Source organism: Emydura macquarii, unplaced genomic scaffold (assembly GCF_026122565.2).
Source record: "Emydura macquarii macquarii isolate MOO-44397 ecotype Brisbane River unplaced genomic scaffold, CSIRO-AGI_Emac_v2 contig_1451, whole genome shotgun sequence".
Taxonomy (NCBI): Eukaryota; Metazoa; Chordata; order Testudines; family Chelidae; genus Emydura; species Emydura macquarii.
In genome coordinates this window covers 24,530,984-24,546,204 of record NW_027131588.1, presented here as the reverse complement: position 1 = coordinate 24,546,204, position 15,221 = coordinate 24,530,984, and the positions used below count along the sequence as shown (strand labels likewise).

The following is a 15,221-nucleotide window of genomic DNA, read 5'->3' as shown; positions in this document are numbered from 1 at the left end:
CCCATCAGCGTAGAGCGTCTTCATTACAGCGCTACAGGGGGCACAGCTGCAGCAGTGCAGCATTTGAAGTGTAGACTTGCCCTAACACTGTCCCAGGCAGGGGCTGGTAAGCTGGTTTTGCCAGACAAAAGGATGTAAAGTCTCCTGCCTTCGTTTCCTGTGTGAATCAAGCATCGCAAAGGCTACACAAAGGAGGCCCCAATTACACATGAAAGTCAACAGGAAAGATAGGTCGACAGGGGGATGTGAAAGAAAGGGGAGAACAGGCAGACCCTTGCAGCCCGCACCCCAGGAAGGAATCCACGGGGCAGTCATCCTGAGTCTGGGGACAAAAACAGCAGACTTTGGGGGTGTCAGAGGAAAGCACCAGGACCCTCTTTTATCCTGCACCTGGGGGGGTGGCTGGGCAGCACACTTATACCCATGAACACAGGATCTCGGCCAATCTTGGTGGAATCGCTGCGAGACACGGCTTAGCTGAGCAATCGCTTTAGACTAGGTTAGCCTGTTGAAGTTTGAGTCTAGTACAAGCGTGTTATGTTTCTGTTTTGTTTGTACCTGCTGTTGCTGTGACCCGCACTCACTGCCTCCTAAATCGTTCCCTTAGTGGGGAAAAAAGTGTGTGTTTATTAACGAGCAGTAGATTACAGCACCGTGGTGTTATGCTGGAGCTGATGCTGTATGTGCTGTTCCCTTGGGTGCTGAGAGTGTCCAGAAATGGGCTGCACACCCCAGGGGGCTGCTTTTGGAGTGACTTGGGGGCTGGGGTGCACCTATTAATATGCAAAGTAGGGTCTGGCAAAACCTCCAGGCGAGAGGCTGGAGGGCAGGCAGGGTCTGGGAGCAGACATCCCGCTACCCCAAGAAAAACTCCCTCATGCTGGAGATGGGGGGGGGTAACAAGGTGATTCACAGGCCTCAGCATCCTGAGGGTGTCCCACACCTACATCTAGAACTTAAACACAGCAGATGATCTGGCCCCGGGTGGCGTCTGTAGGGCCTGTCTAAAACTCCCATTGACTGTAGCAGGATCAGGATCAGGCCTTGCTGTGTGAGCGCCTGGGGCAGCGCTGCGAAGACCTACCTGCACACATGGCATAGTGAAAGGAGTATTATTACTGCGCGTAACTGCGTGGAGAACTCAATACAGCAACATCTGGGGTGAGCTTTCCTTCCTGTCGCTTCTTCCCACATGCTCTGGCAATGGGGTACCGGGGCCCAGGATGGAAGTGCTTCTAGTCTTCGAGCAAACGCCCGTTGACTTCAGTGGGAGTTTGCCACAATGAAAATGGAGCATGGACTTCAGGATCGTAAGCTTAGGGATAGATGGTGCAACCATTTTCCAGGGTGACCAGGACTTACTCACATAAATAGTCCCGTGGGCTTCAACAGGAAGCCATGCTCCTCACCATTAGTAAGGGCAGCACCCTGTAGCCCTATGGGTCTGTTCTGTGGGGGAGAGACCTGGTCTCATTTCTGGTAACGAAGCACTGTGAACACGCTTGGCTCTGTGTTCCTAAACTTAATGACCAGTATAATTTAGTACACTTCCCATGGATGCTGAGGGAACAGATTAAACTGAGTGCGACTGCGGGTTTACCTGGACTGTAGATCCAGAGCGTGAATACCGTGTCTCTGACATTAATCCGTTGGTACGTTCTTCCATCCTGGGAAAACTCAACTTCGAATGTTTTCAGACATCTAGGAAAGAAACCAAACACCTCAACTGGCTGCTGGGGACCATGGGATGGCCATCCCCTCCCTCTCCCAGCCAAGTCTGTGCAGTGGGGCAGAGAAGAGAAGAGAAATGCATGGGACTGCACACAACTGGACAGGGAAATCTGGTGCTGCAGCAGGGGTCGGGGCCTGAAAAGGCCACCACAGAGCACGAGGACTGACTGAGCTGCCTCGGACAAAGTGGTGAACCCCTTCAGCTTCCACAGACTCCAGGGGGTGAGACAAGGCTAAGCTCCCCTGGGGAGAGATTCAGCATCTCACCGGCTGAAGCCAGCACGTACCGAGGTACACTGAGCAACCCCAAAGGATGCGCTGAGCTGGGTGTCCTGTATCTGCAATGAGTATGTTGGTCTGCATAGGTTGGTTTCCGCGCTAGCATGTGTACAGATCGCTGGCTACGTCTTCTGACCTGGCCACCCCGTGTGTGCCCATCACCCCTGCAGTGATCGTTACTGATGTCTTGCAGGGGGCAGCTTTGACAGGATTTGATGAAGTGGCATCTTTCAGTACAGTGGAGCCTCTTATCTCCTTCAGGGGAGCAAGACACCCTGAACTGCCATCAGGTGTTAGTGAGGGTGCAGGCTTGCCTCCCCTGGAGCTGGCAGAGTAGCCTGAAATTGCTCCGTATTCTCTCCTGCTGATATCGTAGGTGGGTTCTAACCATCAGCTGGTGATTTAAAGCTACTGTGCAGGCCAAGTGCTCTAGAAATGTTTTTGACCGTGTGCCAGGGATAATGCCTAGCACTTGGCTGAGAGAGTAAACCTTGCGTAGTTATTTAATACCTAGCTCTGATCAGATTGCCCCTATGTCCCTGGTCTTACCTTTATATCTGTCTTACAAATGCACTTACTTTGAATCCAGGCAGTTATCGTCCCAACGTACTGCAACCTGCCCCTTTGTGAGAGGGATCAAGCGAACGCCTGTCACCTGCGTGCAAAGACAGGCCCACGTTAACAGAGAAGGAAGAGATGTGTTGCTACAATACCAAGCTGATGATGCAGCAGCATCAGATCATATTTAACCCCTTTAAAAAGAAGTTTTGGCTTAACTGTTCTGAAGTAAATGGCTATTTAAACCTTGGGTGCCTAAATATGGACTTCACACGAAGTAGCCTGGCTTTCCCCAGTGGGGAGCACCGATGAGGTCCCCTTGACTTCAGTGGGAACTGCTGAAAAAACTCATTCCACTTACGTTGGTGCCTCAGTCGGGATTGAAACTACATTTCAGGCCCTTTTTCTCCAACTTCTTGGCCCTACGGTTCTGTAGCCCAATGCTCTCCGCACCCAGTTCTGTCCCCTGGCAGCTAAGGGCACTCGGCACCTCCCAGGACATGCTAATCACTCAAACCCAGCTCTCTGCTGACGCTGACCAGGTGTCACCACATCTATGATTGCATCTTGTGTGTAGGTCTGAAAGATTTAAACAGGCCATTAGCTGAAATGTTACTTTGAAGGCTTGGCTTTTAGGCCTTGGAGCATCTGACCCATTGTCAAGGGTGTGAAATGCTGTACTTCCCGTCATTTCAGTAAAGATTCTTTCCCAGCCCTGCTTGGTTTGGTTTTCAGCTCAGGGGGTTGCCCACCCCGCCTGCTGTCGGGATGTTCATGCTGGAACACGAGTCATGGAATCCCTGTGTCCCAGGAGAATTTGGCTCCTTGCTTTACATAATTCTCCTATGCAACCTTTTAACAATGAGCAGCCTGACGCTGTTGCCTTCATTAACTGAAGTCTGATAGCCCGTAGGCTACATCTACACTGCACTTAGACACCTGGGGCTGGTCTGTGGGCTGGGGCTAAGGGGCTGTTTAATTGTGGTGTAGAAGTGAGGGCTTTGGTTGCAGCCCAAGTTCTGGGCCCTTCCCACCTCCCAGGGTCCCAGAGCTCAGGCTCTAGCCAGGCCTGAATGTCTACATGGCGATTACTCAGCTCCTTAGCCTGAGTCAGCTGGCTTGGGCCAGATGCGGGTTTTTAACTGCAGGGTAGACATGCCCCTAGGGTTCAAAAGGGCCATCTGGGAACAATTCCACTCTCAGCCCCCTGCCACTCAATCATGGTACATACTTGATTGGGAACAGCCTGAGGTCTTGCGCAGACATGGATGAGGAAGACGGATGGAACTGGGAGTTCCTGTTTCAAGATCAGGTGGCCGTCCCCAGGAACTGGGAAGGGTCCTGTCACCACCGGGTCCTGCAAAACCGAAGCCAAAGGGAGGCGTTGCATAAAGAAATCATTATTTACCACTACTTCTACAGTCATTTTATAGCTGACCTGATTAAGCCCTGTAAAGTTACTGTACATCTAACTTAGCACTGCCATTTTTAATGTAATTTAACAAGTGCACAGCTTGCTCGATCCTAACTAGCAGCATTTCTCAGGGAAACAGCAGACTACTATCTGTTCCTCTGCTTAGCTAACTGTTTAGTGACTGTAGGATCTGTTTGCCTGACTAATTAGGATACCGATGCCCAAACTTTGGATTGTGACCTCTGGGGAGAAGGGGTCAAAGAAGGTCATACACAATGCCAAGGTTTGCACATTTAGTAATGTTGAAAATGGAAAAAAAGGACACACCAGAGCCTTGTAATGCGTCACTTATGGCCAACACAGAAAAAGACAAGCCTAGGAAGAATCCAGGCAGGGCAAGAAGACCTGCACGATCCCCATTGCGGGACTGGAGAGGCGGACCAGTTGGCCAAGCCTGAGAGCACTGAGTCTCTCACATGGGCTGGCCGTTGTTCGGTCTTCGCTGGAGCTCGGTTCTGGTTGAGGGTTGACGGGTGGAAAGGGCAGTGTCAGGCTGTCAATTGTCATTTTTAGAAGCCAAACCTCCATCTCTGAAAGGAACCTGAGTTTTATGGAGGAAGCCTGAAGACCAAGGCCACGAGCAGTAATGACACAGTAACACCCTTCAGGCTTCTGAGTGGCTATCTGTGGAAAGCTCACCACAGTGCATGGTGCGCATTGTGTTGCAAGAGTGGCGCCTTCGCCACGCAATGGAAATGATCGAGTTATAGGAACAGCTACTCTTGAACCAGCGTCAGACACTTTTGTGCCAGGGAGGGTGTTTACAAGCTGCCGACTGGGTAGGGGAGGCATGGGGTAAGCCTGTAGTTGGCTCAGCCCCGCAACAGCTGCCAGGTGGTTCAAGCCTAGAGGGTGTCCCCTGCAGCTGGAGGGAATAAGTGGGAGAAAGCAGGTTTTGGAGAGCGGGGCCCTGGTAGAGCAAGGATCTCTTGGGTGTCTGAGCCATAGGTAAAGTAGATGGGGAGGAGGTGGTGGAAGAGCGCTGGATACCCAAGCCAGGGGGAAGTTCGTGTCCACTTCAGACTGAGAAGGGGGAGCTGCATTTCCATCCCCATCACCCTTCACTTACACCCTAGGCCTGAGTGTACAGAGGGAGGCACGCAGGGTTTCCCAGAGGGGAAGGAAAGTGGGTTACAGCCTGTTCATCCTCACCATCAGTGTGCAGATGGGGCCAGCTGTCCTCGGTCCCCCACCCCTCGGAATCTAAGTCACCAGCTCTTTAAAAGCCCAGGGAATGAGGGCAGCTCCGGAGGGGGACGGGGGAAGGCTGGGAGAGACCTACAGGTGCATTGATTTGGGTGGCTCTGGATCTGACCACAGCTGACATCCAGTAGAAGGTAGTGTTTGTGTCATGGACCGGTTCTCGCGACCTCTCCAGGAGGGGCTTTTACTTCTAGTTCCTGCTGTGGCCATCCAGCTCTCTCCCACCAGCTCCTTGGTAAAGCTGGCCTGGGACACACACAATGTTTATTTGAGTCTTTCCAGGAAGCTGCCTCGGACTTCTGCTTTCAGGGGGACAGAGCCAAGGTGATGAGAGTTAATAGCAGTGGTCCTTCATGGCGCTCTGAACCAGTGACCTTTCCAGAAAGCTGTCCCGGGAACGTAGAACTCTGCATTGGCCTGCTAAGCCCTGGTTTCTTTTCACCAGTAGCTCCTCTCACCCTAGAGAGGTGGCTCTCAGGAGGCAGAGTTCCAGTTCTCCTCTTGATTTTAAGGACAGAGGGGCAGGTTTTCCTGCATGATCAACATTCTCCCCTGGCTGATGCCTTCACCAATTCATCTTGGGGGGGGCACTTCATTTAACTTACTGATGTACGTGGGCACTTCAACCAGCTCAGCCCTTCTCCCCAGCAGTAATAGTGATGTTCTGTCCATGCATAACCAGGCAGACGCACTCATCCTAGAAAACCCCTGAGAGCTGATAGGCAGAGTGGAGTAGTTTCCTCTTATTGCAAGACTCTGTTGAAGAAACTGAGCAGCTGAGAGTTAGCAGCTCACAGCTCAGCATTTGGAGGGAATGTGAGGCCCAGCGATGTTTCCCTGATCTCCCACAGAGAAAGAGGGGGTCTTACCAACCCCTGATCCCCCTTTTAAGATGCTGTTGACAAGTCAGGTTTCTCAGATGGTGGCAGTAAGTTAGAACTGCAGTAGACTGTCATTCAAGTTCCTTTAAGTCTATTCAGCCAATCCAGTCTGCATCGTCCTTCAGCAGACCAGACAGTAAAATGTATCTCCTTCATGCGTCTTGCTTTTCGAAACGTCATACATTGGCCTGGACATGGTTAGGGATCCGAAGTCCTGAGGGAGGGTTTGCGGATATTCTTTAATCCATAAATTATTACCAGAAACCTGAGAAACTCTGTAGTCAGACATTTAAAAAAACCCACAAAGGTGAGACCCTGGCCCTGTGAAAGTCCATGAGACTTTTGCTACTGGTCAATGGTGCCAGGATTTCACCCAAAATGTCCAGTTTACTTTCTGGTTTGGATTTATCGTCAGAGAAATGAGCGAGGAGATTAATTGTTTAAACATCTGTTGCTGCTGGACCTAGGTAGGGCAGTCACTTCTGAAACTGCGGGACCCTTGGTAAGGCAGATTGGTGATCTGCATCCAGTCCTTTTGGTGTATGTGGGCTGAATGTTCAGTGAAAGCTGCTACGATGCCGAATGTGTTTTAATTGCTCATCTCTAGTGGTTGGAGGGCTGCACGTGGTAAGCTGACTTATATTCACCTCTCTGAGACTTGTCCTACATTTTATTTTTCCCTGGTCAATACTACTATGGACCTAGCTTTAAAATCTAATGCAAAAAGCAAAGAGCAGACACTTTAACAAGAGCGTTCCCACCCACCGCTGCAGTTGTCCGGGTGCGCAGGCTAACCTGCATTACAGCTTTCTCAAAAGCTTTAATACTGCTATCTGTCTAGGCTTATCATGGTAATCAAGGAGGAAAGCCATGACCCAGGTCATACTAAACTTAGTGTCTAATAATCCTCTAGAACATAAGCCAGTCGTCAGACTCCTTAGCGGTAAGTATCAGTTCATGAACAGTGTGTCGACACTGACCATTTTTACAGCACATGCTTCATACCTCGGCATCCCTTATTTGTTGGAATTGCTGTACGGTGGGAAAGTCAGGGCTTCCTACTTTCTTCCACTCCGAATAGGGATTGGTCAGGTTGTTGTCCAGGTAGTATGTCACATACACGAGCTCTTTGGAAACACAACAGACATGTGTAAAGCTTCTGATCTTGATTTAAAGACCAAGGTTAAAACTTTCAAAAGTGCTTAAATGACTTCTGAGCCAAAGTCCCATTTTCAAAAGTGACTTAGGAGTCTGAGTCTCACCGAAAGTCAGTGGGACCTGGGGTAAAATTTTCACAAGTGCCTGACACTAAATATTGTCAAGCCTGGGTGCTTAATGTTATTCTCTTAAATCCCTACCTAGGCTCCTAAATCGAAGTGTTCTGAGTTCCACAGGTGCTGAACACCTGTTGAAGACAACACCAGCAAATTCCACATGTTGTGCAATGTAGAACATCTGGATTACATGGTGATCAATCCCAGAGGGTGCTCAGCAAGACCTGACACAGGGGCAGCTGGGCTGAATGGTTTCTGAAAGGCTAGAATTCACAGCGTTGCTTAAAAGCTGAAGGCAGGCTCAACTCCAGCATCAGGGTCCACAATCTTCCCTAATACAGTGCTACTAGACCCCAGACAGCCTGGCACTGCCAGGTAAGAAGAGATTTCTAGTCACAAATGGAAGTTGCTTGGTAATATGCAAATTCGAGATGTGACCTCGCTTATGAACACTTTGGAAATGTTTCATGTGAACCTTTTCCTGGGGCTCCATTACCCAAATCACCATGCACAGCCTGTTTTACCTGCATGTTTGGGGAACTGGGTAACATTCACTGTTATTGCATTGATGTCCACCGATGTCTGGTTATCATCACTAGCATAAATCAGTATGGTGGCCTGCCAGCTGTCGGAGGGCTGGAGCTCTGCAGGCGTATGCACAGCGGCGAGAACTCCAACAGTCTTGTTCTTGGCACTGTTGTCTTTGCTGATGATACCCGCAGAAACTTGTTCTTCCCCTAAAGAGTAAAAATGCATTTTTATCACAAAAGGTAACTAGACCAGCTTTGGATCTGTGACGAGGTGAAACACAGAACGGTCTATACATAGTGCTGAGCGATCGATTACTCAGTTACACCTCCCTGAATCTGGAGTAGCACTGGGGAAGCCACTGTACTTAGCCTGGTATAACTGAAACTGCCCATGGTGTTCAGTCCTGGAAGGACAAATTCCCCAATTCTGCAAAGCACTTCGGCATGTGCATAAATCTCATGCACTATGTTTGTACAGCACCTAGCACAGTAGGCCCCCAATCGGTTTGGCCTTTAGGTACTACCTGCCGAATAACAGTTATGTCAATGAGACTTAAGCATGTGACTAAGTGGATCAGGGCCTAGATTCCCACCTTGGTGGGAGCACAGAAGAATCGAGAGGCTGGAAAGGTTATTAAAGAGAAATATAGCTGGAATGGACTAGGCGCAGGAGGTACTAGTCCCCACACACATAAAAGGAAAGATATTGACCGAAGTGGCATACCTGGGCATAAACAGAAGCAATAGGATCAATTTATAGGGATAAAGGACTGTCACGAAAACAGCCTGATAGCCAGATTGTTAATCTCCTAGGGTAGGGGTGGAAACTCCATTCTTTGTGACCCATCCCAAAGTACTACTAAATGTGGAGGCGGGAATAGCCCTGTGTCGGCAGGAAGATGGACTAGATAACCTAGCATTTACCTTGTGTATATGACTGGGGACAGGCATTTAGTGACTTAAAACCGTTCTTTATCATACCTAGCAGTGCCAGCAATCCCATTACAGTCAGCACAGGCTTCCTCACCATCTGGACGTGAGGTGGCTTTGTGTTGTTCATCTGGAACCGTGCAGTCAGTGTTCTCTGGGTGAAGTAATGGGGATAATAGTTCATGAAGGCATTGTCATTACTCAGCAAAGTGTAGTTGACCGTATTGTTGGCTTTGGCAATAAGCAGGTTTTGATGTTGGGTGATTACCTGTAAAGTAATGGAGAAAACTGACAGTCATGCTGGGGAAAAACTAGTTCTTGCCCATACTCCAACGGATATATTCCTATTTTAAAACCAATCGGTCTTATTGCTGTTGAACTACATATCCAGCATACATGAGCCTGCAGCAGTTACACATGACGCGTTGCTTCTTTCGGGGGCCACTTTAACTCATTTCCATGCATCGCCTTACACAGTGAAAACAGCAGAGTAGAACACCCTTGCTTCTTTGCGATATTGTAGTGAAGCTGATGAAGTAGTTTAATCCATATTTACAGCACGAATGCGTGCAGGATGAAGAGCTGTACATACAATGAACGCAATAGCATACAATGTGATGGCTTCAAAATTCATGAAGAGTGTCTCCGACTAGCTTAGGTTACTTAAGATCTCAGGTTTGCTAAAATTAGGAACTGTGGCAGCACATTTAATCCGATGTGAAGGGTTAATCCGACACGCACGGATGCATATGGGGCAGAGGGTTCTTTGTAAGAATGCCAAGTGTGGCACCAAGGCAGAGTTCTATAGACACGCTGGGGAAGCGGGAGGTGGAGGGGCTCAGACCGTGTTAGCTGGACATTGGGATTACAGTCAGTGGAGATGGTTCTAGCAAATGTATGAAAATCTGGAGACTTCACACCGTTGCTGAGAAACTCTCTTATTAACAGTGAAGGTTGACACACACTTTATTGGGAAGTCTTACGTGTCCAGAGGATGGAATTATTAGCATGGTTAGTACTTACGTAAAGAGCTCTAAATAGAGGTGTGATTTCCACATTTTCTGTCAAAATAATGTTTCATGAGTGACCTCCTTGTACTTCATAGATAAGAACGTAGCAGTGTTTTGCCCTTACTGTTTCGCCAGTTCTGAGAAGTGTAACAGTGATCAGGATCATTCATTAATGGACCACATTTGCTATAAATTACAATACAGGAGGTTGCCCTGTGGTCGAAGTATTGGACTAGCAGTCTGGACTTACACTCAAACAATACTAAATAATTCCATTGACCCTGATGGAGGTGATTTGGATTTACTCCAGTGTAACAAAGTGCAGGCTCTGGCCCTGGTTCCTATTCTTTGCTGAGTGACCGAGGCTGTGCTCCTTTCTTCCTCTGTAAAATGACCCTCCGTGCACCAAGGAGACCGATCAAAAGTGCAGGCCAGAGCGAAGAGATGAAGGGTTCTCCAGTGAAGGGGCTGAGAGGAGACTCGCTTTTATTAAAGAGCCAGCTACAATTGTGTGACGTAAGCAGTGATGATGACATCACAAGTAAACAGTATTTGTAGCCCTGGTGGTCCGAGGATATTAGAGGGGCATGATAACATCTTTCATTGCACCAACTTCTGAGAGTGAGAGACACAAGCTTTCGAGCTTACCCAGAGCTCTTCTTGTGTCACGCAGTCAAAGTGCCGTCCCAGACCTGAAGAAGAGCTCTGTGTGAGCTCGAAAGCTTGTCTCTGTCCATCACCAGCATACCACGGAAGGGAAGCGTTTGAGAAATTAGGTGTGCCAGCTCACACTGAGGCTTGTGCACACCCAAGTGTGCAAACCCATTAGATTTTTTTTTGGTCAATACTCCACGGGTTTTGCATGGACTTAGAAAGATTCATTGAGTTGCTCATGTCTCCCCTCCAAATGTGAGGGTATAGTTCAGGAGATACCTCAGGGGCTATTCACTAAGCGTTGGTATGACTGCCGTGCTCCCAGGAGGAGGTGCAGTCTCTTCCCCAGCATTGGAGTTGCCTCCATGATTATGTAGATTTACACTGCCCCCCTAACTCAGGGCCATCTGCCCACTGTACGGTCTGCCCCTTGATGCGGGCAGTAATGATGAGGTCATGTCACCCCTCTGTGCAGAGACCTCACCCAAAGCCCAAGAACTACTGGCATTAAAGCAGTCAAGGAGGACGTCAGTGGTCTTAGGATCTTCTGGCTAAGGGTGAATTTGTACAGTGGCAGGCGTATAATGCACCACGAGAAGGGGGGGCCAGCCTGTTACAGGGAACGCAGGAAACTGAGTTTAGCCAATCATGTAGTAGGGTTCATTTGCGGGATCACAGTAGCAATGTCCCCAGTGCATTCTCCAGGTCTCATAGGAGGAGGAGTTTTCATACAGGGACACTCGGGAAAGGTAAGATGAACGAACTAAAGCTGTGAAGTTAAAGCGCCTCACGCCCTTGTCTCGTGTGGTTAGGTCACTGTAACTTAATTCTATGACAAACTAAGGCCAATTTACTTCTCAATGAGAGTGTCCACACAGGACTGAAAGCATCTTAACTTCATAGGTGAAGGTAGTTCATCGTTCCTTTCCAGAGTGCCCCCATGTAGACAAGTCCGCCATGTCGAAGAGAACCAGAACAGATGACTCATCTTACACTGCTCCCTCTGCACCTCTGGCAATGACCACTTTTTGCTACTCCCACATGTATAATCCAAGCACCTGACCCCTGCAGGAAATGTGATAACCAGGCTGAATTACCTACACCTCAGCTTCTCCCCTTTGGGGTAGATGAGGCCTCATGGGCACAGCCTGCCTGCACGCGAGGCTGTGTTTCACTTCTTTCTGATGCAAGTCTGCATGTTCTGGAGGGGAGGGTAAACCCACCCTAGGACTGCTAATTTAAAAAAAAAAAAACTTCCATATTTCTCCTTCGATAAAGTACACATGAAGATGACATCTTGACTGCCTTTCTACATGGTGATCTCTGTAACCTGACCATAGACACCATTCCATTATATTGATTTTAAATACTACAAAGATGCTATAGCTGCTGGCTAATTGCCCCCAAAAATCACTTGGGGAAGCACAGAAAGCAGAAGTCTGCCCTACTGAGGCAATATCCATATTGGCTTGTAAAAATAGCTTGGGAAATCCACAATCAGTATTAACGCCAACCGCTGTGTACAGCTGTTCCCTGGGGGGCAGCTGGGTACTGAAATGAATCGCGATTGAGTGTCACATGAAAATGAGCACGAAGGCTTCATCTTAATCTCCAGTGGTCATGTGGTCACATTTCAAAACAACCACTAAACGAATAAAGAGTGCTAGCTACATTTCACATTCTTACAAGCAAGCCATTTTTAAAAAATGAAAAGCCAGACTGACTGCCTTTCCCTGATCACATTCCGGGGTTTCTCTCTCCACAGTCCTTGTTGCAAATAGTCTGAGAAGCATGATGACACTTACCATTGGCTATGAAAGAATACCAAGAAAAAGCTCTTTATCTCCCCTTTTAAATGTAGTTGATTCTTTTGGAATCGCATGCTCTAATGAAATAGTACAACATGCATGAATACATTATCGGACATTTATGTTATGGTTGTGAAAAGTAAGATCATTTGGAGGCAGTAGGTGGTATGCAGTGGAGAGCTAACTCACTCTGATAACCAAGCCTACACAGTAAACAAACCTGCCCTCTGTGCACTTCTGAGCACGCTGTGGAAGGCAGCCTGTCACGTGAGAGTACGAGACTGCAGGAAATGAGTTCTGATGGCATGAAACTGTGAAATTCTGACTGCAACTCTCAATGTTCGCTGAAGTGCAAACTTCATCCTTACTACTTCAGCCTTCATTCATGTGGCCAGATCCTGATGACATTTTTCAGTCCTTGTTTAAATTCCCACCCACTTCAAACTCAGTTTGCCTGAATAAACCAAGAATGGGACCTGAGCAAGAACTTGAGGATTTGGCCGGTAACATTTGCCTGAAGTCCATTCCTGAAATTCATTCAGAAACCTAATAAAACATTCTTTTGGCAACACGCTTGCTCTGCAGATTAGGTTCTTAGGTGAAGACACTAAGTGAGCGTTGCGTTACCTTCACCACCATGGCTGCGTACGTCACATCAGCTCTCCATGTTTGTGGAACTGACCATCCAACCAGTGGGTCAGCCTCATCATTGTATACAGGAACCGAGGTGAAATTGGGGAACAACTTCTGAATTTGTTCGATTGCTTCTGTTTCTTGTTCTAAGATGTGAAGAGAACTTCCAGCTCCCTGTAACAACAGGAATCCCATTTCATGCAAAGCGAGGAAGCAAAGTGTCATGTACGGCAGTGGTTCTCAACCAGGGCTATGCATACCTTTGGGGGTATGCAGAGGTCTTCCGGGGATACTCAACTCATCTAGATCAGTGTTTCTCAACCCAGGCGCTGTAACTGTCAGCGGGGTTAAGGGATGAGTTTAGGGGAGTCACAAGTGCACGGCAAATGCCTGAGGTCCCATGCCATTGGGGGCCCGGCAAAGCTAAGTTACATGCTTCAGCCCAGGCTCACAAGTGAAAAACAAGCTCAAATATCACACTGAAAGGGAAGTACAATATTTATATTCCAGTCCATGTATTTTATAACGAGAGGGTGAAAAGGAGAAAGTCAGCAATTTGTCGGTAACAGGTGCTGTGACACTTGTATTTTTATGTTTGATTTTGTAAGCAAGTAGTTTTAAAGTGAGGTGAAAGTTGGGGTATGTGAGACAAGTCAGACTCCTGAAAGGGGTACGAGGCTGAAAACCCACAGGTCTATGGCGCTCTGTAAGACAGCAGAAGTCCATGGGTAGCATAAGTATGTATGTCCCTGTCAGCTGTGTACGCAGTGGTGGTGTTGAGAGCGTACGCGTCCCTGTCAGCTGTGTACGCAGTGGGGTTGTTGTGTTGAGTGGTGGTGTTGAGCGTACGCGTCCCTGTCAGCTGTGTACGCAGTGGGGTTGTTGAGAGCGTACGCGTCCCTGTCAGCTGTGTACGCAGTGGGGTTGTTGAGAGCGTATGCGTCCCTGTCAGCTGTGTACGCAGTGGTGGTGTTGAGAGCGTACGCGTCCGTCAGATGTGTACGCAGTGGGGTTGTTGAGACACAAGGTGGGGGAGGTAGTATCTTTTACTGGACCAACTTCTGTTGGGGAGAGAGACAACTTTCGAGTGAGGCAGAGCTCTGCCAGACCTGAAGCAGAGCTCCGTATAGCTGGGAAGCGTGTCTCTCTCACCAACAGATGTTGGTCCAATAGAAGATATCACTTCACCTGCCTTCCCTGTCACATTTACAATTTCTACCCCATCTGCTGAGGCACTAGAACTGTTGACAGGGGGTCTGTATATTTTCCTCCACTCTCCGTATGTGAAAGTGGTTGAAAAGTCATTTTCAAGTGGAGGCCAGACATGGAAGCGTTCAGCCTGGAAGGAAGTTTATCTATTAGAATAACTTTAAAAGGCCCTCCAGCAGAGGCAGAGCAGTCTTCTAAAAGTGAACTTCATAAACCAGAGGTGCTGCCCAGTCAACCTTAGCAATAAATGGGATTAAGAAATACTCTCATATATACTTGACTTTATTAAGCAGTTAGAAGCCTTGGACTGACCTTCTTATGCAGGGCTATGTAGTCCAATCTCACACCAGTCTCCCCAGTAAAGAAGTTGGTTCCATTGTAGCAGTGATGTAGAAGACTCCAGCAGATGGGTGACTTTGGGAATGGATGGAAAGAATCTCCTGGGCCTCCAAATTTCAGTAGAGAACTAGCTTCTCTTAACCCTTCTGAGCAAGCATCATAATAATTGAGAAACCCTAGAGTCAGAAAAATGATGTATACAGTAGGTGGATACAACTTAAAATGATAACGGTGTCTTGATTAAAATTACCCAAGAGTACCGTCAGTCCTCATATTACTGCCTCCGGATGTGAGTCATCAGAAAATATGCACAACTAACAGTATAAGATGTGTTTGAAGCCACCTTTTCCCACTTCTTCTCTCCATATTGGTCACAACAGGGATCTAGAAGTCTCCTCCCTTGGTTTCATACAGTCTCTACAACAGAAAGCTCTTCCAAAGGTTTTTGCCTGGGCAAGCTACCTAGGCACACATCTATTAAAACGTCGCTTTAAAGCAGAAAACAACAGACCTCATAGCACAATTTCAGTTTATAACCAAATGGAAAAAAACGTGATTGTATTGGTGTCACTCTTATTCCCCATTTCCCTTTCCGCACCCTCATTTCTGTTTTCTCTCATGTTAAAGTCTAACTTGAGATTCCGGGCAGGAATGCTATCAATGGAAGTTACATGGATCACATGCAGGGCCAATGCCTTGTAAAACAAA

The 15,221-nt window shown here is 47.9% G+C and overlaps 1 protein-coding gene across 5 annotated transcripts in view; it reads right to left on the bottom strand.

Moving 5' to 3' along the window:
* Positions 1-15,221, bottom strand: part of IDUA (alpha-L-iduronidase) — a 62,561-nt gene that overhangs the window by 9,459 nt on the left and 37,881 nt on the right. For all 5 annotated transcript variants that reach the window (XM_067553388.1, XM_067553387.1, XM_067553391.1 and 2 more), the window contains 8 exons: positions 14,487-14,689; positions 12,960-13,139; positions 8,912-9,128; positions 7,925-8,137; positions 7,132-7,253; positions 3,800-3,925; positions 2,589-2,665; positions 1,601-1,701 (listed from right to left, as the gene is read on the bottom strand). In XM_067553388.1, the coding sequence (XP_067409489.1) occupies positions 1,601-1,701; positions 2,589-2,665; positions 3,800-3,925; positions 7,132-7,253; positions 7,925-8,137; positions 8,912-9,128; positions 12,960-13,139; positions 14,487-14,689 (1,239 nt within the window). The remainder of the gene's footprint in view (positions 1-1,600; positions 1,702-2,588; positions 2,666-3,799; positions 3,926-7,131; positions 7,254-7,924; positions 8,138-8,911; positions 9,129-12,959; positions 13,140-14,486; positions 14,690-15,221) is intronic.